This window comes from Macrotis lagotis, chromosome X (assembly GCF_037893015.1).
Source record: "Macrotis lagotis isolate mMagLag1 chromosome X, bilby.v1.9.chrom.fasta, whole genome shotgun sequence".
In the NCBI taxonomy this organism is placed as follows: domain Eukaryota; kingdom Metazoa; phylum Chordata; class Mammalia; order Peramelemorphia; family Peramelidae; genus Macrotis; species Macrotis lagotis.
Window position 1 is genome coordinate 41,505,155 of NC_133666.1, and position 24,608 is coordinate 41,529,762.

Consider the following 24,608-nt stretch of genomic DNA (forward strand, 5'->3'; position numbering starts at 1 on the left):
GCGGCCCGACCGAGCCCCCCCCCCCGACAACCCCCGCCCGCCCGCGCCCGAGGGGCGGCCTAGGTCCCCCCCTCCCCCCGCGGCCCGCGCGCACGCCCCTTCTGCCATTTTCCCTCCCTTCCCTGGGGCTGCCGCGTGTTCTCCGTGGCCTTTGGGGCTGAGCTCAGCCTCGGGATCCGAGCGAGGGGGGGGGAGGAGGAGGAGGAGGAGGAGGAGGAGGAGGAGGAGGAGGAGGAGGAGGAGGAGGAGGAGGAGGAGGAGGAGGAGGCGAGCAGGGGGAAGGAGGGAGGGAGCGAAGGGTGTGAAAAGCCCGAGCTAGAGGCCCCGCCGGGAGAAGGGGGCGGGGGCGGGGGCGGCGAGGGCGCGGCCTGGGTCACGTGACGGGATTTCAGTGTTTACATTCGGAGCGGGACAAGCCCCCGGCTCTGTCCGCCCGCTCGGCTCCCTTTCGGTTTCATTTCATTTCCGGTGAGGAGCCGCGAGCAGGAGGCGGCCGAGCGCCAGAGGCCGAGGCCAGCGCGAGCGAGCGAGGCAGCGAGCGAGCGGCCGCGGAGGGGAGCGCGCGGCCCGCGCAGCCCGCCAGGCGCCCCCAGGGACGGCGCCGCCCGCCCGCCCTCCCGCCTGCTGCCTCCCGGCCTGGCGGCTGGGCTGCCCGGCGCGCGCGGGTTCTGCTGGGCCGGCCGCGAGGCGGCAGCGGCAGCAGCGTCAGTCCCCGGTGGCAGCCGGGCCTTCCTGCTCGCTCCCCCGCCTCCTCCTGTCCCCTCCCCTTCCCCTCCGGCTGCCGGTGGCGGGCTCCAGTCCTAGAAGGGGCGACGGGAAGATGGAGGAACTGGTGGTGGAAGTCCGGGGCTCCAATGGCGCTTTCTACAAGGTACTGGCCCCGGCGGGGCGGGCAGGCACGGGCGGGAGCAGGGGCCCGGGGGAGCGGCCCGGGGCCCTCTGAGCCCCACGGGGGCCCGGCCTCTACCCCGCGGCGAGGGGGGGGGAGCCCCGGGCGCGGGCGACGCCGAGCGGGGGCGGGGGGAGGCTCGCACGGGGCCAGAGGAGCCGGGCGAAAGCCGCGTGCCCTGCTCTCCCGCGTGCCCCCTCGCCCGGCGCCGGGCCCTCCGACCCGCTGCCCAGCAAGAGCGGGCCCTCCCTGCCCCCCCCCCCAGCTCCCCGGCTGTGCCCCGGCGGGGAGGCGCCGAGGGGGGCTCGGCGAGCCGGCCGGGCCTGGGCCTCGGCGCCGAGGGCGCCGGCGGCTACTTTTTGGGGCGGCCCTTTGCCCCTCGGGCCGGGCTCCCGAGCTCGGAAGGGGTCCCCCCCCCGCTGGGCCGGGAGCAGGGGAGCGCGGCGCGTGGGGAGCGAGCGCCCTGGCGAAGCCGCAATCGGTTCTGGTGCTCGGCGCTCCCTCTCTCTTTGTGTCTCCCAACCTCCCGTTCTCCGCGAGGTTCCACAAAGAGATCGAGGCACAGCCTTGCCCCGAGAAGCGCCTCGCTTTGCAGCCCTCGGAGCCGCGGGGCCATGTGCCTCTTGGGCGCCCGATGAAGGGCTGCGCGACCCGCTTCGCTCCAGGTCCCCCCTGGCAAAAATCGGCCCCGGGCTCCGAAACCAATCCGGGAGCAACTCTTCCTCCTTTGTTTGGCCCCAAGACCTCAATCTCGGGAGCAGGAGCTGAAGTCATTTCTTGGATCACAAATGTTTCCAAATACTTTATTTAGCTATTGCAAAAGCCAGGGCTTCGCTAGAGATCCATTCCTGTGTCTGAAGGGACGCACGATCTGAAACGAGGCATGGTCGTCTTGATCCTTTTGGCCCTGCGTTTTCTAACTTGACTGATCCAGAAACTTTGAAAGCAAAACACAAGCTTAAAAATAATCCTTGTTTCTTGGGCGAAATAAAGTCACTGATGCTTCCTGCCACTTGATCTTGTATCGAGGAAATGCTCGTTGCCCGTTTAATGCTCTAGCACTTTGGGGAGCTAATTTTGAAAAGTTCAAATTCCCTCCTTAGTTTTCTTCATTTTGCCAGCTCAGACTTCCCATCCACACACACACACACACTCCTTTTGATTTTTCAAACGAGCTCCACAACTGTGCAAAATGAAGACTTTATATTCACAAGTGATACAGTTGCCTTAAAAATTCAACACGTTATGCTTTTTTTAAAGATGGGTCTGACAGAGATGTTGGGAACAGACATATTTCATAACGAGAATTTATTGAATTCTCCGGATAAGGGAGAGTTAGGAAACAGCAGTTTCGCATTTACTTTTGTAAATAGTCACTCTTGCTGCTGCTTTTGGATTTGAGTTTATGATGACACATTGTAGAATGTAATTACATTTCTGTATTCCAGAACTTTGCCTCCTTTGTACAGAGCAGCTGCACATAATAGCATTTGACTTTGTGAGAGGTGTGCAAGCCTAGGGAATCTGGGGTACGCTTGTTTCACCCTTGCCTCTGTACAGTGAAGTAGAAAACATCAGTTTCCCAGAGAGGCAAACATCACAAGGACCGACCACCCCACTCAAAACCGGGCCAGTGCACTTTTTCACAAATTGACTGACTATTGAAATGTACACGCATCTGAAACTAGGTATGTATGAATTGTTTTAAGCAACTTGAGTTGCACAAAAGGGAAAGAAGGCCTTGTTAGTTGCAGAGGAAAGACTATCTTCAATAATATACAATAGAAAAAGTTTTCTGTTACTTTTTTATTTCACTTTAAACCCCAAATAATTGCTGTTAATGGACAAAAATGAGGAAGATGACAAGGAAAAATGGAGATTTCTATAGTAATCAGAAAATTGCTACATTTTTTACAAACAAAAAAGTAGCAGACCAATACAGATGAACTGTTTCCTCTCTACTTTAGGGGAGATGAAAAAAAAGAAAAAGCAAAGAATGAAGGAAAATGAAAAACTGACTTAATAATGAACTGGGAAATGTATTATATAGCAATCCCTATTTTAGGAAAATGTGAAAGGAAAATAATCCTTTGAAAAATAACATAAGACAGTGTTGCAGTGTGCTGCTTTAATTCAAATTTTAATAACCAAAACCACCACATATGTCTAAGGAAAATTTCAAAATCTGAACACAATGATTCTAATTCAAAACTAAATGTAGTTTTTGCAGTTAAGTCAATTTGTATATGTTCTGTAGAAACTCCTAAAGAGCTTCTGAGTGACTAGCTCTGCTTACTTTATGATCCAAGAAAATCCATAACAAGTGCACATTGGTGTTTTTTGACCTTCTAAATCATATTAAAGTTAGATTTTGGACTAAGGAGAACTCTCTTATACTTGGACATTCTCTTCTCTAGGACGAAATTGCCCATCAATTTCCTAACATTTATTTAGAGGATAAAAATATTTTGCTCCACACTTAAGAAAATCATTGAAATGGACTACCAAAATGCATAATTTTCATGTAATCCCCCCCCTACTAATATACAAAGTACCAGAGCCCCTAACTTTTTGTGTTTTAGACCCCCTATACAGTCTAGTGAAACCTATAAGTTATTTTCAGATTAATGTTTTTAAGTATATAAAATAAAACACAGAGAATTACATAGAAAATCAATCATATTGAAATAATTATTAAAATGAAAACAAACAAGTTAATCCAGAATTGAAAACCTGTCTTTTAAAGAATGGATTAAATTTCATCCACATATCAAACTTTTTCACTTTTTTTTTCCTGTGTATTGTTTTAATAATAACAGTAACTCATGCATAGGAAAACTTAAGGCTTTTTGACTAGTTTCCTCAGAAACACCTCTGTGAGGTAGGAAGAGCAAAAAAGATTTGATGAGCATTGCTTTGAGGTTAGAGAGATTAAGTGATTTACCAGTGGCATCATGCTGGTAATAACAGAAATTCTGGACTGGAATTTCTCCTCACTCTGTCTTGTACTCTTGATATCACACCATGCTGCCTCTCTAATCTGTGACTTGAGATTCATACACTCAGAATACTTGATATAAAGAGTAAAATTCTTTCAACTATATCTAAAAATCCACCCTCTCATAATTGTTTGACTATTATAATCAAGTTCAGTGGTGTTGGGTTGAGTATTTCATATGGATTTTTTTTGGTTAGATTTTTAAAAGAGTGACACTTTTCATTCAGTGAATATAAGTGAAAATTTACTGTTACTTAGATTATCAGGGGGAAAATAAATTTTTATTCAAGATATTTCTAGAATTATGAAAAATCTTCAGCACATTAGAAACTACTGATGAATTTTAATGAAAACTACTCAACAAACCTTTAATGTTTTATTTTACTAAAAGTCTAATGGGGTGGTCTTCACGAAGTTGAAAAAATATACCTACCTAATTTTATCAAAATTTGGGACATCATGCTTAACTTCATTAACCTAGTTAAAATAATGCTGCCGTTCATAAGATGCAGATAATACTGTTGACCAGCATCAGGACACGAATCCAGAATCATTTTTACAATAATGCCAATGAGTTGCATCCAATCAAACCTACTCTTAAGAACCTTTTCTTGTGTTCTCATAGCCTGTGTGTAAAACCACGGTTACAGATAGAAATTGGAGTTCTGAAGTAAAATTTGTTTTGTGAAGAGAGAATTGCCCTGAAAATGAGAGCCCATTGCCTTAATATTATAGCACCTACTGAACTTAAGAAAACTGTCCCAGGCTTAAGTCTATTAACTGCTTATTATGTGAACATACCCTATTTTGCTCATTGGAAGGTTTGGTTTACTTTGAGGCACTTTGGAAGTATTGATGAAGCATGTGGTTGTTAAGTGCCACTTAACTTTCTGCTTCTTATAAAAAAAAATCTAGTTTTTGAACTCTATGACATTTAGCTTGGACATTTTCTTTAAGAATCCCAGACTGCTAGATGACTTAGGCAGTGCCATCCAATTTGTTCTTGGTGGTGGTAGGAAGAATCCATTTCCTAATTCCCAGTCCACTGCTTATCTCACTACTCACAACATACTGATATTTCTTTAATTTTTTATCTGATGGCTTGTTGCTGTAGTCTTTTTACACTTTGGAAAAATTATAAGCATATCTAGGCATCTTCAGTCTACCACTGCTGCCAAAATTTGCTGTAGCATGCAGTTGCTAAATTATTAGAAATTCATAATGATGGTGGTACTAGATAGTTTAAAAATATTTCATAATAATTTTTCAATAGACTGCTGTATGGGTGAGGGTGGCCCAGAGGCGACTTGGGTTTGCTTTGTGTGCCTTGGAATATGCAGTGGAAAACTGAGTTCGTTTCAAACAAAACAAAGCAAAACGCTAAGTAAGAATGTGCCAGGGAATGAACTGTGGTCAGAAATTCTCTTGTTTATTGCATTCTCCCCTTTTCAGTTGTTCATCCTTTTGAGAAGTGTTTTAATACATACCCAAGGTGTGACTATATAGAACAGTGAGACTTGTTTTTATGTGTCTTGGGAAATGCCTTTACTTTAGAGTGATTTCATGTGAGAAAGAATACCCAACTGATAGTCAAAGAGATGTGGGTACAAGTGTTTCTGTTATGTACTATTTTACCTTTCCTTCATTTCCTGATCTATAAAATGAGGTTAATAAAAATACTTAAACCTATCTCAAAAGGTTTCTGTAAAGAAAGCCAAAGTTTCTGATCCTTAGGAGCACTATCCAAGTATAAACTATTCTTTCCTTATCCTCTTACCCTTACCCTGGATTACTTAATGTGTTTTGGTATCATGGATTTATTTTGACTATCTGGTGAAAACTATATTTTCATCAGAATAACATTTTTCAATACGGAAAATAAAACAATAAATATTTTTACAAATAAAACCAATTGTATTGAAATATAGTTATCAAAATAAGGTCTAATTCTGCTTAGGTTTTGTAATGTCATTCCAGTTCCATTCCATTAGTCTCTTATGAAGGATGTTACATGATATATTATGTGTTCTAGAATAAAAAAATAGCATTAACTATGTTTTTTGTAAATGAAGACGACCTAGTAATAATGACAGAATATTGTTGCTCTTTGAATTTTTTTTTTCAGGCATGGCTATGGGTTTTGCATTAAGGTGATCAAAGTTCCTCTTGTGTCTAACCCCTCCTGTGTGAGACACTTTCACTAGAAAAAGAGGTACATAGTATAACCCTGAAAGATGGCTTTTTTGTGTGGGGAGTTCACACTTGGCACATTTATTTCATTAGAATTGTTCTTCAGTGGAGCCCACCAGCTTCAGTATTATATCCATTTCTACTTTGATCTTTCCCTCATCTTTGCCCCTTTTTTCAAATCCCCCCCAAATTTCTCTTATCAAGGTAACCCAAAACATATATACTTCTATATTTTCTCTTCAGTGACAATATGAGTTCTTGATTTCATATTCTGTCTCTGCCTTGTAATGGAAATTTATCATCCTTCTCCAATTTCACTCTTTCCATCTTAGTCCAGATTCATTAGGATTCTGAATTTCAGGATTCAGTATCTTGTCGAGAAGCATTCCTCTTTTTTATTTGTATTTTAATACCTATAAACATTTTATGCTTTTAAAGCTTTTATTGATGTCTTTTGCTTTTATACTGACATCATTTCCAAGTATGTCCTTCTCTCTCAGACAGCTTTCCCTTATAAAAAAAGAATGAAAAAAGGACAAAAAAGGGCAGGTTAGTAAAATTAACCAATGCCATTGACCAAGTCTGATGTTATATGAAGGATTCCACCCTTGTGGTGTCCTGCCTCTGAAATGAAGAAAGGGAGGTGCCTTCTTAGACGTCTTTTTTGGGGCCAGCCATGATCATTTAGAATTTCAAAGCACTCAGTTTCATTTGTTGTTTTACTTATATATCTATATCTGTCTACTGTTTTTCGATTTTCTTCAGTTTATATACATTTCATTGTGCTTCTGTGCTCTTCATATTCATTGTTTCATATAATATAATTATTAATACTCTATTACATTAATATTCTATAATTTCTTTGTCTGTTCCCCAGTTGACCAGCATCTGGTTTTCTCATTTGCACCTCTAGTTCTTTGTACCTACAAAAAAATCTTATATTTTGGTATATGTAGGACCATTCTATCATCTCTACCAGAGAAATACTCTATTATCTCTTAATAAAGTAGACATTATAATCTTTTTATCTTTTTTTGGTAGGTAGATAGTAGTGTTCACACATACAAGGAATATTGATTCTTTACTAATTTTTAGAATACTGGCTACACTATAATAAATATGTGATCTCGTTGATAAGAGTTTTCCCTCAACTAGTGAAGAACATAGTGCATCTAAACTTTTTTTCTCATGTTTTCTTTTTAAGTTTTATTTATTTAAGACAGTGGGGTTAAGAGTGACTTACCCAAGGTCACACAGCTAGGCAATTATTAAGTGATTGAGGCCAGATTTGAACTCAAGTCCTCCTGACTCCAAGGCTGGTGCTATATCCTCCTGGTGCCACCTAGCTTTCCCACATCTATGTTTTCTTAGCTTGAGTCATTGTTTTTTTGTCCATACTTTTACGTGGATCTTTAGACATGCTTAGAAACCTTCCTCTGGATCATTGAATACTTTACAGACACCAGTGCAGCCAGTAGTGTGCTGGTAAATATTGTAAAAAACCAGGTTGTGGAGGAGGGGGAATTGAACCTACAGCACATGTTTAAGCTTAATTTGTATTATTAACATTTTCCCCATCATTTTAAGACTAGACGATCAGCAAAACAATAAATCAAGTGCTGGTTTGTAGCTTTTACCTATTCCTGAAGTGTAAATGCTCATGTTGAAAATTTAACAATCAGCTTTCTGAGAGGGCTCCAGCACATCTCCAAGTGCAGCACTCTATCTTGCTAATTTACCAGACTTTCAGGACATAACATTTCAGAGATAATACAAGTTTTGCACTTTTGTGTGCAAGTCATCACAGATAATTTGCTGTGGCCTATATGTTTTCCCACTTTGTGTATTTCTATTGCTATTTTACCTGCAGTTCAAATTTTTCAGAGGTTGAAATGTTCCATGATGTAGAGCTATATGGCATCGCTACAAGAATGAGATTAAGTTATTTTGCCTCTTCATTTTCAGTTCTGAGTGCTGCTCATTGTCCATATGTAGTGCCTGTTGAAGATACATTTACTAACTCAATTGGCCGTCTAACTACAAGCCATAATCTGAGCTATGTAAAATTTCCATCCACTTGGCTTTTCCTGTGGGGGTTACTAGGCTGATCTCTTTCAAGTGGCTGCAGATCTCATTGAGGAGACTGCAGCTTCTGGGCTTGATGCAATCAGCACAATGTCATCTCCAAATAAGCATTTCAATCACCTCATTATCTAAAGGGAATTCCTTTTCTATCTGGATTTTGAACAGGACATGTTCTGACATTGACGAACACTTTCAGCAAGTGTGTGGTTTTCTATTTTATTTCTCTGATTCTCTTTTATTTGAGTCACTTAAAGTAGAAGATCATTGAATGATGTGTTCTGCATATACCAAGGGATCTTGTACAAATGAGAAAGTAAATACATGGGTTGATGGATATTGATGGCCTCTTGGTTGCTTTTTTGGGGATATTAATACCTTTTTGATTTTTCTTTTCCCCATTTCTTTCCTGTTTGACATATCTCAAAAATCATTACCTGAGTATCTGAAACAAGGTAAGTGGAAAAATGGCAAGTTTGGAGGTATGGTCATTCTGCTAGAAGTAGGAAGGAGATAGATGAAGAGCAAGTTATAGAAAGGATTTTTATGGCAGGCAACTCAGAGACCATCTATCTTGTTTAGGCCAAACTCGAACAACAATCCTTTCTGGAACTTATCTGTGAAGTCAGCGTCCAGTCTTTGAAGTGAGAGGAAACCTCAGAATAGTCTAGCTCACTTTTGGATAGCCTTAAATGTTAGGATTTTTTTTCTCTTTATATCAAGTCTTAATCCATCTTTCTCCAGCTTCAAACCCCTGATTTAAGTTCTCTAAATTCTGAAAAGAGCAAATCTGGCACCTCTTTCACATGATGGCTTTCTAGCTAGTTGAAGACAGTATGTCCTTCCCTTTGTCTTTACTAGACCAAAATGCCAGGGTGTGCCAAATTCTATTTTCTCCTTACTTTTCCTAGTTAAAATAATGCAAAGCGGTATTTCCTCATCATTCCCTTTTTTCATGCTGTGTTTCTTTGACTTGGGAAAATAGTCTGGCAAACGGAGTATTACCTGTTTGCCCAAAGCAGCCAAGATGAAAACTAGCATCATCTAAGGCAGAGGTGGGGAACCTTTTTTCTTCTAAGAACCACTTGGATATTTTATAACATTTTCAGGCTATATAAAATTATCAATCTAAAAAATTAGCTTGCTTCATTTGGCCAAACATTTAATGAATTCACCCCAAAAAAGTTTCCAGATTTATTCAAATTCCACCTGCTATTGCCAGTCAGACATTCCCTTGATCTAAGGGTATGTTCCTTAACAAAAGTTGATTTTAAATAAATCTGCTACTTTCAAAATTAAACTCTAATAATGTCATCTTTGGCTGGTAGTTGATGCCTACTCTCTCAATAGTTTCTTAATTGGTTTTCCATAGTTTCACCCCTCTTCAATAGATCCTTCACCTAGAAGTTGGAATAATCTTCCTAAAGTATACATCTGACCCTATTACCACCCTCTACTTAAAAACCTAGGATTGTTAGCCTGATTTATAAGACCTTCTGCAAGCTGGTGCTAAGCCTCTCCTACCTTTTCCAGCTGTTTTTTGATGTTGCGGAACTTATGTATACTTTGTGCAAACGTGAACTATGCAATCTGACCTGTGCATTAGCACAAGTCATCCCTTATGCATGGAACATACTTTGCCCTTATTTTTGCACTTTAGTATTCAATTCAATTCATTTGAAACATTTATTATTCATCTTCTTCTGTATATATGGCACCATGCTTCTCCTTTTTTAAAAGACTCAGATCAGGTTTCCTCCTTTTGAAACTTACCTGGAATTCTTAGCCTCTTCTTCCTCTTCATAGTTTTTGCTACTACTTGCTTGTTAGGGCAGCTCGGTGGTGCTGTAGTTGGAACACCAGCCTTGGAGTCAGGAGGACCTGAGTTCAAATTTGGCCTCAGACACTTGCCACTTGGTCCACTGGAAGCAGAGACGTTTTATCCAGTGAGTAGGTGAAGGTAGAGCTATTATGGGAAGAGAGACAAGGAAGCTTTAAAAACAGTGTTACTGTTGAAAAGGAAATGCAAAGCATGATGTATATTCCGTGTGGATTTTATTGGTCTAGGGAACTCATGATTGAGAAAGTGCCTCCTAATTCAGGCCTTATAACCTTCTCTGCAACTTAAAATCTTAGAGAGTTGCACAGAACACTTGTGTCCACACAGCTGGACGGTGAAATTTGAATTCTAGTCTTCCTGACACAAAGACTAATTTTCTACCCACTGTAGTAGGTAGTTTATTGAGAGAAGTTTCTACGGATCCCCATTTGTCAGAAACATCTGTAGAATTTTCTATGTAGGCTAAGAGGCTTTCTCCAGCCAGTCAACCCTAGTGACAAAATAAACTTAGTTGTTTCTTTTGGGTTTTTGCCTTTTGTTTACAAAACCCATAAAGCTGATAGGTAAAAGAACATAAATTTGCATTTAGAAAGGGGAAAATTCCAGAGTAGGAGTATTTCTGAGTGGTGATGGAGTTTAAATCATAGCATTGCTGTTGAGTAGCTGAAATGAACTTGAACAAGAGACTCCTATGTATGGACGTTTTGCCAAACCATTTGGGGGAAAATTAGTGAATTCTTTTTCTATATTCAGATGTGGTTTAATGAATGGTATATGGTTGTTAGTTCAAATCATAAATTTTAGCCATCTTAAATATAAAAGGGAAAGATCAGGTGATTATATATAACAATTCTGAAAAATAGAAATCCTTATGCTGTGTGTGTGTGTGTGTGTGTGTGTGTGTGTGTGTGTTTGTGTGTACATTCATTAGAGATGCATACATAAATAAGTCCCCTCCCTCAAGGAGCTTGCATTCTACTTGGGGAGAAACAACATATACACACATCAAATAGAATATAAGTGATGTCAAGATCAAACAATTAGAGAGTTCAGAGAAGAGAGAGCACAAGTAACTGGGACATTAAGGAAAAGAGAGAAAGATAAACTAGAGAAGAGAGAGAACCAGAACAGTGTGTCATTTTTGAAGCCAGTATATGTGTAGTAATGATTACTACAAGTAAATCTAAGGTGTCACAGATTATCTTTTGTTCACTTTGGATTCTGGTATCTATGGAGAAGGGGAAATACACGGGAATAAAATGGAGAGTATGAGTTAATGCTATTGGCTCATCAAAGAAAGAGCTAGAGCTGTGAATGAATGAGGGAACCTGGAGCTAGATCTGTGAATGAGGAAAGCTTACTTGATGCAACTGTCATTGAGTTGTAGGCTGTAAAACAGTACATTGCCAGTTCTGTAGGACCTGCTTTTCTTTTAATTAAATTAATTTTTCCAAGTACTTGCAAAGGTATTCATCCATTTTCAAATTTATGAGTTCCGAATTTTTCTATCACCCTCCCTTCATTCCCTTCCTCCCCCATGGTGGTGAATAACCTGGTAAAACTTGTATATATGATCATATTTTATGTATTTCCATGTTAGTCATGTTGTGAAAGAGGAATTAGCAGTAAGGGGGGAAAAACCATGAGAAAGAAAGAAAAAACATAAAAGAAGTTTAAAAAATTGGAAATAGTATGTTTTACTCTGCATTCAAACTCCATAGTTTGTTTGGATGTGGATGGCATTTTCCATGACAGGTCTCTCAAGATTGGCAGGAACTGATTTTTTGATGGATTTGGCATTTAGGCCATACTTGTTTTTTGGTCATTTCATTGTTTGCTAGTACCTCTTTCATAGACTGAACAGGGGGGAAAAAAAGGTGTGAAATTCTCTTCTTTAAAAAAAAAAGTCAGGGGTGGCTAGACACTTTATAATTACCTAGTTGTGTGGCCTTGGGCAAGTCACTTAACTCCTTTGCCTTGCAAAAAAAAGTTTTATTCTCCTAATTATGCTTAGTTGATGACCACTGGTCTCTAGTAGGCTAACAGAGTAGTATACTAGGTTTTGGTGATGTAATTTAATGTGCTGTTTTAAAATTGAAATGCAAAATGCATTCTGAATTCATCTGATGCTACTAAGCTAGTTCTATTTCTTTCTGAACTAGATGTGGACAGGTTTTCTAACTACAAAGTCTGAATTTCTTAGCTTTTTCTAAGATTGGTAGTATTATACATTCCTTGTAAATAAATAAAAAGTTTTACAGTTGAATTTTATCTTATTCATATAACATTAAAATAAGCTATATAATATAAACTTCTTTTGAATTAGAAGGTAATCTATTAGTGTTTATTAGGTTACTTTTGTATATTTGATCAAATTCTTTTCTATTAACAATTGATACTGGGGATCAATTTCCCTAGGAAAAAAATGTGACTCCAAAGTAAAATTACATTTCCAAATTTAAACATGTAAAAATGAACTTGCTAAAGATATGCTTACTTTATAGTTTCATGTGATCTCTAATGTTCTTTAGATATTCAGCTCTCCTGGGATAGCCAAACCCACATTATATAAGGATAAAAAGAATTTAGCCTTAGTTGCTTGAGTTCAGTACTTGAATGGACTTATGATCTCCTAATTACTGGCTTTCCCTCAATGAGTACAGATTACCTATTAATATCTTTTTGTCCCTATTCTTCCACATTAGAACTACCCTTTGTGTAACTATCCTCTTCTTCCTGGTCTCTTAACCTGGGGTCTAAGAACTTGTTTAAAAATATTTTAGATAATTGTATTTCAATGTAATTGACTTCTTTTGTAGTCTATGTAGTTTATTCTGTGAATTAAAAAATTATTCTGAGAAGGGGTCCCTGGGCTTTCTCAGACTGTTAATGGGGCTAGTGAGGGGGGGGATGGGTTATCTAGCCCCTGCTCTCAGGAGTCTTTTCAAGAATTGCCAGTGGAATACTTGAGACTCTCTATGCTGGTGTCAAAAACCCTCATTTTCCTAATCTTCTATTTCCTTGGTGGTATGTATTTCCTTTGCCGATCATTGGAAATGGCTTACAGCAGTCACTTACAAAAGAATACATGCAGCTGCATGTTGAATTACTATAGCACATATTAACATTATGTATTTTTATTTATTTTTGTTAAATATTTTTCAGTTACTTTTTATTTGACACAAGGCAATGGAGATTAAGTGACTTGGCCAGGGTCACACACACAATAAGTGTCAAGTAACTGAGGCTGGTTTTGAACTTGGGACCTTCTGACTCTAGTGCTGGTGCTGTATCCCCTTCACCACCTAGCTGTACCCCAATTACTTTTTTAATCTAGGGTGGTCTCTACTGAGGAGATTCGCAACCTGCTGGTCATGTATTTGATACCTTTGTCTTAATGGCTTCGGGGGCCCATCTTTTTATTGCCCTTTAAATGAATTTAAATGTGAACTCAAAGATTGTGGTGTTCCCAAATGTGTATCCATTGCTGATGGAGCATGTGTGCCAGAGTGATGACTTTTTGTTTTGCTTAACAGCTTAAAATCATTAAAATGACTGTGTGATTTCTCTAGTGGAATCTAATTCTTTTCCTCCTGTTCATTTCTAGGTCCAGCCCACTGTCTCTTTTTATTTTATATTTATTTATTCTCTTTTTATACAAATAATGTTTTTTACACATTAATAAAATATTCTTAAGAGTAGACAGAATACCCCCTCCCCCAACAAAATAATAGACTCGATTGAGTGATAAAGGGGAGAGAAAAAATTAAAATTAAAAAAAATAATAGTAATAATTGTAGGTATGGCCAGGTGGTGCAATGGACGGAGCCCCAGCCCTGGAGCCAGGAGAACCCGAGCCCATATCCGGCCCCGTACACCCAACAATCACCCAGCCGTGTGTCATGCAAGGCAACCCAACCCCAATGCCCTGCAAAAACCAAAAACCAAACAAAAAAAGACCCAAAATAAAATAGTAATAAATAATAGTAGGGGTGGCTGGGTGGTGGACATAGCATTGGCCCTTGAGCCAGGAGCACCCGGGTCTGATTCCAGCCTCAGACACCCAAAGATCACCCTCTTATGTGGCTCCAGGTAGGCCACTCAGCCCCATTTGCCCCGCACCCCCCCAAATAATAATCATAATAATAAATGTGCTTGAGTCTTTGTTCCAACACCAACAACTCTGTTGTGAGTGGATCACATTCTTTATGGTAAGTCTATTGCAAAAGTTACTTCCATATTTTTCCACCATTGCCATTGCTGATTGCAACTCCCTCCTTTCTTATTTCTCCACTACCATGTAGTATATTTTCTCTCTCCTTTTACTGACTCTGCTGTAGGGTAGCTGAGTGGCACAGCAGACAGATCCCTGGTCCTGGGGCCAAGAAGCCCTGAGCCCCCATACCACCCCTTAGGCCCAGAATCTACCTGGCCCTATGGTCCTAGACAGGCCTTCCAATCCCAGCCCCTTGGTAGAAGTAAAAAGGAAAATGTATTATATCTGACCATTCCCCACCCCCCCCATGGTCCATCCTCTCCTCCATCACTCACCCCCCCCCACTTCACCCTGTCCCCTCCCTTTCTTCTTACTCCAGATGCCTATACCCTACTGAGTATATATGCTGTTTCCTCTCCTAGCCACTTCTGATGAGAGCTAAGATTCTCTCATTCCCCTTGCCTTCCCCCCTTCCACATATCACTGCAATAGCTCATTGTAATAAAGAAAAAACTTATTATGTGAGATATCTTGGCCTATTCCCCCTCTCCTTTTTCTTTCTCCCATCACATTTCCCTTTTTTTTCCTATTGACTCCATTTTTGCACCATATTTTATCTTTGAATTCAGCTTTCTCCTGTGCTTCAACTATAAAAGCTCCCTTTACCTGCTTTATTAGCTGAGGAGGTTCATATGAGTATTATCAGTGTCATTTTTCTATGCAGGAATACATGCAGTTCATCATCATTAAGTCCCTCATATTTCCCCCCTCTCCTCCAATCTCTATGCTTCACCTGAGTCCTGTATCTGAAGATCAAACCTTCTGTTCAGCTCTGGCCATTCCAACAGGAGCATTTGAAATTCCCCTGGTTCATTGAAAGTCCAGCTTTTTCCCTGGAAGAGAGGACATTCAGCCTTGCTGGGTAGTTGATTCTTGGCTGCATTCTAAGCTCTTTTGCCTTTCGGTATATTGTATTCCAAGCCCTACGAGTTTCCAGTGTAGTTGCTGCTAAGTCCTGTGTGATCCTGACTGCAGCGCCATGATATTTGAACTGTGTCCTTCTGGCTGCTTGTAATATTTTCTCTTTGACTTGGGAGCTCTGGAATTTGGCTATAATATTCCTGGGGGTTGGTTTTTTGGGATCTCTTTCTCTGGGGGACCAGTGGATTCTCTCCATTTCTATTTTGCTCTCTGCTTCTAGAATATCAGGGCAATTTTCCTATAGTAATTCTTTGAAAATGTTGTCAAGGCTCTTTTCCTGATCATGACATTCAGGTATTCCGATAATTTTTAAATTATCTTTCCTATGTCTGGTTTTCCATTATCAGTTGTTTTTTCAATGAGATGTTTCACATTTTCTTCTAACTTTTCATTTTTTTTTTTTGGTTTTGAAGTAATGAATCCTGGCTTCTCGTAAATTCATCAATCTCCCTGAGTTCCATTCTTTGTCTGAAGGATTTGTTCTCCTCACAGTTTTCTTATCTCTTTTTCCATCTGGCCCATTTTGTTTTTTAAACCATTCTTCTCCTCAATAACTTTTTGAACTGTTTTATCCATTTGACCTAAGCTGGTTTTTAGCATGCTATTTTCTTAAGCATTTTTTGGATTTCCTTGACTAAGCTGCTGACTTCATTTTCATGTTTTTCCTGCATCTCTCTCCTTTCTTTTCCCAGTTTTTCTTCCAACTCCCTCATTTGATTTTCAAAGTCTTTTTTGAGCTCTATCATAGCCTGAACCCAATTTCTGTTTTTCTTGGAGTCTTTAGATGCAGGAGCTTGTGCTTCCTCATCTTCAGACTGAGTATTTTGATCCTTCTTGGGCTCATTTGCAAAATATTTCTCAATGGTCTTCCTCTTGTTTCTTTGCTTGCTCATTTTCCCAGCCTAAGCCTGTTTTTGTGGGTGCTTCCTGAGCTTTTGGGACACTCCCACAAGGATCTCAGTGTGTGAGACTGTCCTTCCTCATGGTCTGTGAATGACCATAAGCACCTCCCTCTGCCACGGGGCTGAGGTGGGGGGGCCTAGACTGGGATCAGGATCTGAATGTGGTCAGAGCCCCAGAGTCCTGTTCCAGGGTTAGAGGACAGAGCTCAGCAGTCTCTCTCTCTTCACTCCCCTCACTAGGTTCAGTGGGCTCATGCCCTGGGGGCTCCTGCTTACTGGCTCTGCCTGCTTCTGTTTCTGGGTGTGGGGGTGGCCATGTTCCTAGCTGTGTGCCCTGGCTCTCTGTGTGCTGGCTCTGGAAGAGGCCCCCCCCCTTCCCCCAATTGGCTCTGGCGGCCCCCCTGACCCCGGGGAGCAGAACCTTTCTGCTCTTTTCCAGGTTATCTTGAGTAGGAGAACTGTCTCATTGGGTCCCTCTGTGGGTTCTGTCTCTTGAAAGTTTAGTTAGAGTCCTTAGTTTTGAAGTTTTATGAGAGAGCTTCTAAGAGACATTGCTCTCTTGTCTCGCCATCTTGGCTCTGCCCCCCCCCACTGTCTATAGCATCTATGTGTGTGCATATGTGTATACATATGCACATATGTGTATGTATGCACACAGATTGTTTGACCAGCCATTAAACTATATGTCATTGTCTGGACAATAGATGCTTTCCAGATATTTTGTGTTCCTATATAGGTTGGTTAGACAGTGTCTTTTGAATATATTGTACATTTCTTTAAGGAGTCACTGCAGTGTAACATTGATAAGAGAAACTTGTACTTTACTGTTTATAGAGAATTTTCTGATTTGACCTTGGTAAAGTTTTTTTTATGACATTGACACATTTTGTAAGCATGCATGTTTTGTAAGCATGGTGCTTAGGTTGAAGTTAATAATTAGAGGTAATAATTAGATAATACTTTATTGGAGAATCTAGTATGATCTTAACAAGAATGAAATACAACTTGATGGAAGAGAACCTTGTAAGGCTATATTTTAGAGTTTTAACAAAAAAAAATCAGCTTTTAGATGTCTGATTTTGTCAGTAAGCTGAATTGAATTTGATATCATTTTTAGAATTGCTGTTTTTTATTTCTGCTACTAAGGCTATTTGGAAGAGACCCCATCACCAATTGATTGTCTCAAGCTCATAAATGAATAGCAGTATCGAATCCAAATCGTTTCATGTCCTAACTGTATTTTCTTTTCACATTGATTTATTAGGATAGTCATGTATATTACATGTTAGTTATTCTAAATCTTTACACATTGGCCATGTGTGCTGGAACCATGTTCTGTTCTTTGAAGGGCATTTGCCACATGAATTCTGAACTAGCGACTGTTGCTTAGCCAATTTTCATTTTTTCTGTTGTCTTTCTACTATCAATAGACATTTTTTAAAACAATTTTATTAGGCAATTATTAACTGTCTGAGGCTGGATTTGGACTCAGATCCTCCTGACTCCATGGCCGGTGCTCTTATCTACTGTGCCACCTAGCTGCTCCCTCAACAAACATTTTTAAAGCACCTACTACATGCCTCGCACAGTGGCTAGTATTTCTGCCTAAAATACACTACAAATTTCCAAAGCAGATTGATCAATTGCACTGAGAATTGCTGTTGTCCTTTGGAAATGTCTTCATGTTTTAAGAAATGAACAAATGTTGGGAACATGATTATGCTCTACTTGACTTTGGGACGTTAATAAATCATAGCATTTTTCTGTCATTTGTAGGGTTATTGTACATTTATCTATACAATGTATTGAATCGGTAAATATTAAATCCCAGCTAATGTGCCAGGCATCTCTCTAGCCACTGAGGAGAGAAATACAATGTTGAATGGTACCATCATTTCAGAACAACATCCTTGTTGGTGCTCTCCCTTAGAAACAAGCCTCTATTCCTAATGCTAATCAATATCCTTACACTTAAAACCAGACCAGGCCTCAACATTTTCCACTCAGACCTGATCTTACTCTCTTATGCTATCAGTCATTAGGTTTTTATGACCTTTTAAAAATAGACCTCTAATTTCAATGGTGTATAAGGAGGAACATGTTCCTACAATGCAGATCTTGATCATTTTTCTGTACCTCACCATCTTAGGGAATTTCTGGGGGAACATTGAGTGGTAAAATTAGTTATTCAAAGTCACAATCAATATATGTCAGTAATGGATCTTGAACCCAGGTTTTCCTGATTAGGAGACTGGCTGACTATCTCTTCTATGTGATGTTACCTCTGGTTCCAGGTTTTAGTGTATTTAAACTTTTAATAGCTTTATTTTTGTCATCATCTTCCTTGCTTTAAAAATTATTAGTATGGGATAATTCACATTTCTAAAGTACCTTACAATTTGTAAAATGGCTTCCTTTAGCTATGCTGAAGTACAACAATTAGCTATGAGTGCTATTTCTCGTAGAGGACATATACTCTCGTATATTGACCATGAGTGAGTTAAGAAAACAAACCAAAAACTTAACTGAGTGTCTTAGTCTAGTTTGTTTATTTTTTTAAATTAAAAACTTAACAGCACTTCCTGTGATACTTATAACTTATTTTTGCTCTAGTGAATTGCATTTAGATTTATGGATTGCCTAATAGTTTTCTGAATTTCTTTGAGCATAGACTGAATATGAATAAAAGGTCATCTTGGAAGGAAATTTTTGAATTGATGTTCATTAATGCTACTAGACTGCCCTTTTTCTTGACTTTATCCTTCCCTGATTTAGTTATTAACATTATTTTTCTCAGGAAAGGAATTTGGTAGAATGCTTTCTCAGGTTTGAGAAAATAGAATTCCATAAATCTGTTTGGACCTGGGTTTCCCCTCTCTTGGACTTTAGTAATTAGTTTAGTTTCCTTTTCTGAAACAGAATTAAGTTCTCTTGAATATTATTTTCTTGTAGGTAAGCCTATTTTTCTTTTAAGTTTTTGATTCTGCTGACCTACAATTGTATTGTAGGTTCTTTCGATTCTCTTAATTTCTTTAAGCTTCATTTTGTTCATTTTCAGTTTTGCTTGTCTTTCCTACCTCTTTTTAATCAGTTTGACCAAAGGTTTAACAATTTTGTTAATTTTCAAAGAATTGACTTTTAGTTTTATCAGGTCTGTAGTCTTTGTTTCCCAGTTTATCCTTTTCTCTGATTTTTGCCATTTCCCCTTGTGCGTTTATTTTAGTTTATTTGTTGTTTTTCTAATTTTTTAACTTATACCTAAAGTTCATTAGTCCTCCATTTTGTTCATGTATTTTTTTAACTAGAGAATAAGAGATTTAATAATGGCAGGGTTGTGCATTTAGAAAAAAATATCTAGCTCAATAAAAATAAACAAAATCCATTAAAATGACTTTAAGACATGATAGTACAGTAAAGTTAAAAATACAAGGCACACAAGTATTCCTTGAAAGAGGATAAAAAATGTGTTACCAATCAATACCAATCCTAGTAATACTGGGACCTTCCATGCAACCAGCCACAAAAACGAAGAGGTCTAGTCACACTCACTAGAAAAGGGGTTAAGAGAGAAGAACCACATGCTTCTCTTCTGACCCACTCTTCTATATAATGGTCCCAACTATGAGCAAATGTATTATATCATGTATGTTCTAAGGGATAGAATTTGTCCTTTGAGAACTGTTTTAGCTGTGTCTCAGAAATTTTGTTTGATATGTTGTCTCATCATCATTTTTGTCTTCCACTAAGTTACTATCTCTGAATTTTTTGCTTTGACCTACTCATTGTTGAGGTTTTCATTTTAAAATCTCCATTTCAAATTAAGCCTTTTGTTGCTAAGTTGTCATTCTCACTCATCTTAAGTAAATTTACCGATTCGTGATGGATTTTTTTTTCCATAGTAAGATTGCCATTGTTTCAGAATTGTTGCTAATGATAATATTTAGTCATGTTTTTGACATTGCCAAACTGTTGGGGGGGGGGTTAAAGTATGGTTGGTTACATGAGTTCATGTTAAGATTTGTAGACTGACAATTATAAAGAAAATTCTATACAAACTGAGTTATCATTTGAAATTCATTTATAATAACGATTAAAAAAAGCAAACCTAGAGTTTTCTTTCATTCTCCTGCCCTTAGATACTGTGTGCCTTTTGCATTTGCCTTCTTTTCTGCTGGTTGACTTTTCAGTTCAGTTTTTCTAGAGATTTTTCTCTTGTTTTAGAAGTTTCTCTTCTTGCAAAAAGCTTTCTTTCTGTTTGTTTTTCCTAGGAATCCTACAAAGCCTTTGATTCTGCCTTTAGAAATGCTAGATTTATTTGGATAGGTTTTTATATTTTAAATATAGAATGATATTTCAACTAAAGCTTCATACCAAGTATAAAAAGTCACTAACTCAAGAAATGAGCTAGCTGGCACAGGGTTATTGTAGAAGGATACCTTGGCAGAAGTTAGACTAGTGAGTGACCAGAAGGGAGTTCATATCCACTCTAAATAATTCTAAATAATATTCTAGTCCTGCTTTGTTAGAACTACTTTCTATCTTCATTGTTGTTATTGTTATTTTCTCAAACCATGATTTCATTCATTTGGGAATTGGATGGCATGGAAATTCCCTCCACTAATGTAGATTGATAAATAATCCTCAGTGACTTTTTAGTTTTAGAGAGATTTTTCAGGACACTGTCTTGCCTATAGATCAGAGTATGAGTTAGGCAGTATTTTAATCTAGATCTTGATTTCAAACCCTTTCTTCAACTGTATACAAAATGAAGTTGGGGAGAGGTAAATTTGTAAATATCCCATCCCTATTCATAACTGTTTTCCTTTACATAAGAGCCTGAATAATCTGAATGTCTAGCAAATGGAAAACTAACCTGCTTTTTTCTAGTAGGTACTCAATTGGTCTTTGAAGCCACTGCAAGCTTTTTGCTGTTGAAACAAATGAAGTTCTACTGCAAAGGAGTGCAGAGTGAATAGAAGTACATGGTATCTTCCATCTGTTCTCTTTAGCTAAAGCAATTTTAAATTCTCCATGACTCTCCATGGAGGTGGAGTTAAAATTAAGCTGTACAGGGTTGCAACTTGCCCTTAACAGTGCCAAGTTTACATCACTCAATGTGGTACTGAGGGAAATGTTGTGCATGTCTTCAAGAGGCTCATAGAAAAGGCTTCTCTTACTATTAGATTCTCCTAAATTGGATCTTCTATTTACAAATGCTTTCTGTTTTGTTAAATAATTCTTTATTGATGCTTTTTTGTTAAAAAAAATATGACATTTCCTAATTTCTTCCTCCCTTCCTCTCTCCAGAAGAGAGAAGGAAAAATCATGGGAAAAGTAACCTACAGATCAAAAAACTTAGACATTTGCAGTGTTCCATACCATAGTCTTCCACTTCAGCTCAAAAGACAAGGAGGTGCTTTTTTGTACATGCTAAAACTTTTACATGCTTTGAAGAATGTCTGTTCATTCAGATCTGAATCATCTGCCGTGAACTCCACTGTTAGATTCTTTTAAGGGTCCACACTTATATATCTGTAATAGAAAATAATGGAAGTAAGGCTTCTTTCCAGGAACTCTATCCTTTTCAGTTTTTTACTCTGAAGCATTGTTAGTCTGTCTAGCACTGTGGTGAAGGAGCCTGGAGGGATTTTAGCTTCAGCAATGAATGCTCTTTTTCACTCTGTCATTGACCTCAGCTCAAAAGTGATTAATAGTTCATTGTAGGTCATTGAACTAGTATTGAACTTCCTTGTGGAAGCCTGACACACCTATAAGTGTCCATCATCAGCACCTATGATAGGTAGATTTGAAATATCAAATTCTCTGTATTTAACACAGAAATGTCTCCTTATTTGAATGAATAGTTTTAACCATTTTGTTTAGAAAGGGTCTAGATGTGTCTTGCTTATAAAAAACCAAATTGTTGAATAATTTCTGGGTATTCAGATATCCTCTGTATTTCATTATGGCCAACATTCTTATTCAGAGATAGACTATTCAGTTTTCCTACTCCATGTTATTGATTTCTCTTTTTTTTTTATGTGTTATTCTCTGAAAGTAAGAACTAAGTAAAAACATTCATTTTAAGAGTGGAAAAAAACTGCCTTAAACAATATTTTTAAAAAAGAAAGAAAATGATCTTAATGAAGTAGCTCACCAGATCATTTTAATGTTTATTCATTTCATTTTATCTTTTATTTGATTATATGATGTTTTTAGCTGTTTGGAGACTTTGTATGATATAATTCTTTCTGCCCATTTTTATAAAGTTTTCAGTAATTTGTGACATGGGTTTTACCACCAATTTGAATAATCCAGGGTTTAATTATAATCAAAGTTCTAAAAATAGTTATTCTTTTTTAAAAACATTTCATTTTTTGATTTTTATTCTCTTTGCTAGTAATTGTTCTTATCAAAGTTCTGAAGTATGATCTTAAAATATTTGCTGGCAAATTAATCTAGCTTTATTCTTGCTTGTTCTTAATTATCATCTCTCTACTTCCCCTGATTTTCAACCTTAGAGTCCTCCTTTGCCCCCACCTCCAATTGAATCTATTCCTTAGCCTTGTTCATTCTCCCAGCTAGCATGGCACTCTTCTCTCTGATGACCACCAGCCTGATTCATGTTCTCATCATCTATATTACTCTCATTTTCTAATCAGTCTCCCTCCCTGCTTTCAGGCTTTCTTCTCTGTTCTTTCACATAGCATACAGATAGATATTCCCAAGGTCAGGGAACATTAAGCACATTCACATATAAGAAATTTAAAAAAAAAAGTTTGTGGGACATGGAGGAAAGGCTTCAGTGCAGGTAGTGGCACCCAAAAGCTTGCCAGAGCATAGGTTTGACCACTTCTTTTTGCTGCTCAAGAAAAAGCTTTGGTTGGCTCCCTATTCTTCTAGGATAAAATGCAGATTCCTATTTGGTTTTTAAAGCACATCCAAATCTGGCTCCAGTTGATCTTTCCAGTCTTAATTTTGCATTACTCCCAGAATATACATTCTCTTTCAGCCAGACTGGCCTACTTGTTATTCCCTGTAAATGGCGTTCTATCCGTTACCCATGTCAGGACCGTTGCACAGCCTGCCCTTCATGCTTAGAACCTCCTCCTCATTTACTTCCATTTCTTGGAGTTCCTAGCTTTTCAGGGATTAATTAGTTCAAGTGCTGCTATCTACATTGAAGCATTTCCCCAACAGTGTTGAAGCTTCTCCCCCCCCCCACCACATGTTGTACATTTTTCTGATTCTTTTTTGTGCACATATCCTCAAAATCTAAAGAGGCTAGGGATTGATTTGGAGAAGGGAAGACTCAGCAATAACTTGAAGCACTGCTTTGTGGAGGAGGGATTCTCTTTGGCCTCAGAACGGTGGATCGCAATTAGAAAGGCAGATTTGGTTTGATGGACCAAGTACTTCCTAAGAGTTACAGCTGCTCAAAAGCAAGGGGTTGCTTCTGGAGGTGGTTGATGCCCTTCGTTTGTGATCCTTAAAGCAGTTAGCTCAGCCAGTTCCTGTGCTAAGAGCTGGGGTTCCAAAAAGAGACACAAGACAATCCCTGCCCTTCAGGAGCTCAGTGTCATAGGAGAGACAATAAACAAGCTGCTTCTCAGATACAGAGGGTAGGTTCTTTAATGAAGAAGTTTTAAGGAATTTGGGAAAGGCTTCCTGTAGAAGGTGGGATTTTAGTGAATAATGTTTGTCCATCTTTTTCGAAGAAAACCTTGACATCAGGGAGGCGATGCTATGACAAGAACAGGAATTGGATTGGGTGGGGTGTGGGGTGCTGTGCTAAGTCACCAGTCTCACTTTCTCCTCCAGGGCCCTCTGGTCCAGTGACCAGATATGGATCACGATGACTGGAGATGGCCCTGGATGCCCAGCAGTCAGGGTTAAATGACTTGTTCAAGGTCTCACACAGCTAGTGAGATTCAAGTGTCTTGAGTCCAGATTCCAACTCCTGTCCTGATTCTAAGGCTCGAGATTCTAAGGCTAACACCAACTAGCTGCCCTTGGGCTTTTAGCTAGAATTTGAAGGAAGCCTGGGACGGGGGAGAGAGTCCCTGGCGTGAAGGGGAGTTAGGGAAAATGTTGCAAGTGGAAGGATATAATTTCTCCCTCATGGAATAGCCTAGAGGCCTGAGTCCCTGGGTTAAAGAGCACATGAGTAGTAAGAAGCCTAGAAAGGTAGGGTTGGCTGGGTGGGGCCTGGTCTTGAAGGACTTTGAATGCCAAACAAAGGATTTGTGTTTTATCCTGGAAGGCATGAGAAGCCCCTGGAGTTTATTGAGGGGCATGTGTGATATGGTGGGATATGCAGTTCAGAAAGTTGAGGTTAGGATGGCCACTTGTTAAGGGCATATTACAGTGAGGATCTTTGGGGGATATAGGGGTTGCTATCAAGGGGTTGCTCACATTTTCTTTATGTCCTCAGAACTTAAGTGCATTTGTCCTTTTTAATAAATGCTTCTTGAATAAAATTTCTATTCTGGTGAACAAAAAGTGATATC

General features: G+C 39.3%; 1 protein-coding gene across 11 annotated transcripts in view; it reads left to right on the plus strand.

Moving 5' to 3' along the window:
- Nucleotides 1-537: 537 nt before the first annotated feature.
- FMR1 (fragile X messenger ribonucleoprotein 1) overlaps nucleotides 538-24,608 on the plus strand; it is a 66,340-nt gene continuing 42,269 nt past the window's right edge. For 8 of the 11 annotated variants that reach the window (XM_074206199.1, XM_074206197.1, XM_074206195.1 and 5 more), the window contains exon 1: nucleotides 621-871. In XM_074206199.1, the coding sequence (XP_074062300.1) occupies nucleotides 821-871 (51 nt within the window). In that variant the 5' untranslated portion in view covers nucleotides 621-820. Of the gene's footprint in view, nucleotides 872-24,608 lie in introns of all 11 variants that reach the window. The other 3 variants (XM_074206201.1, XM_074206200.1, XM_074206198.1) reach the window with 3 other exon arrangements.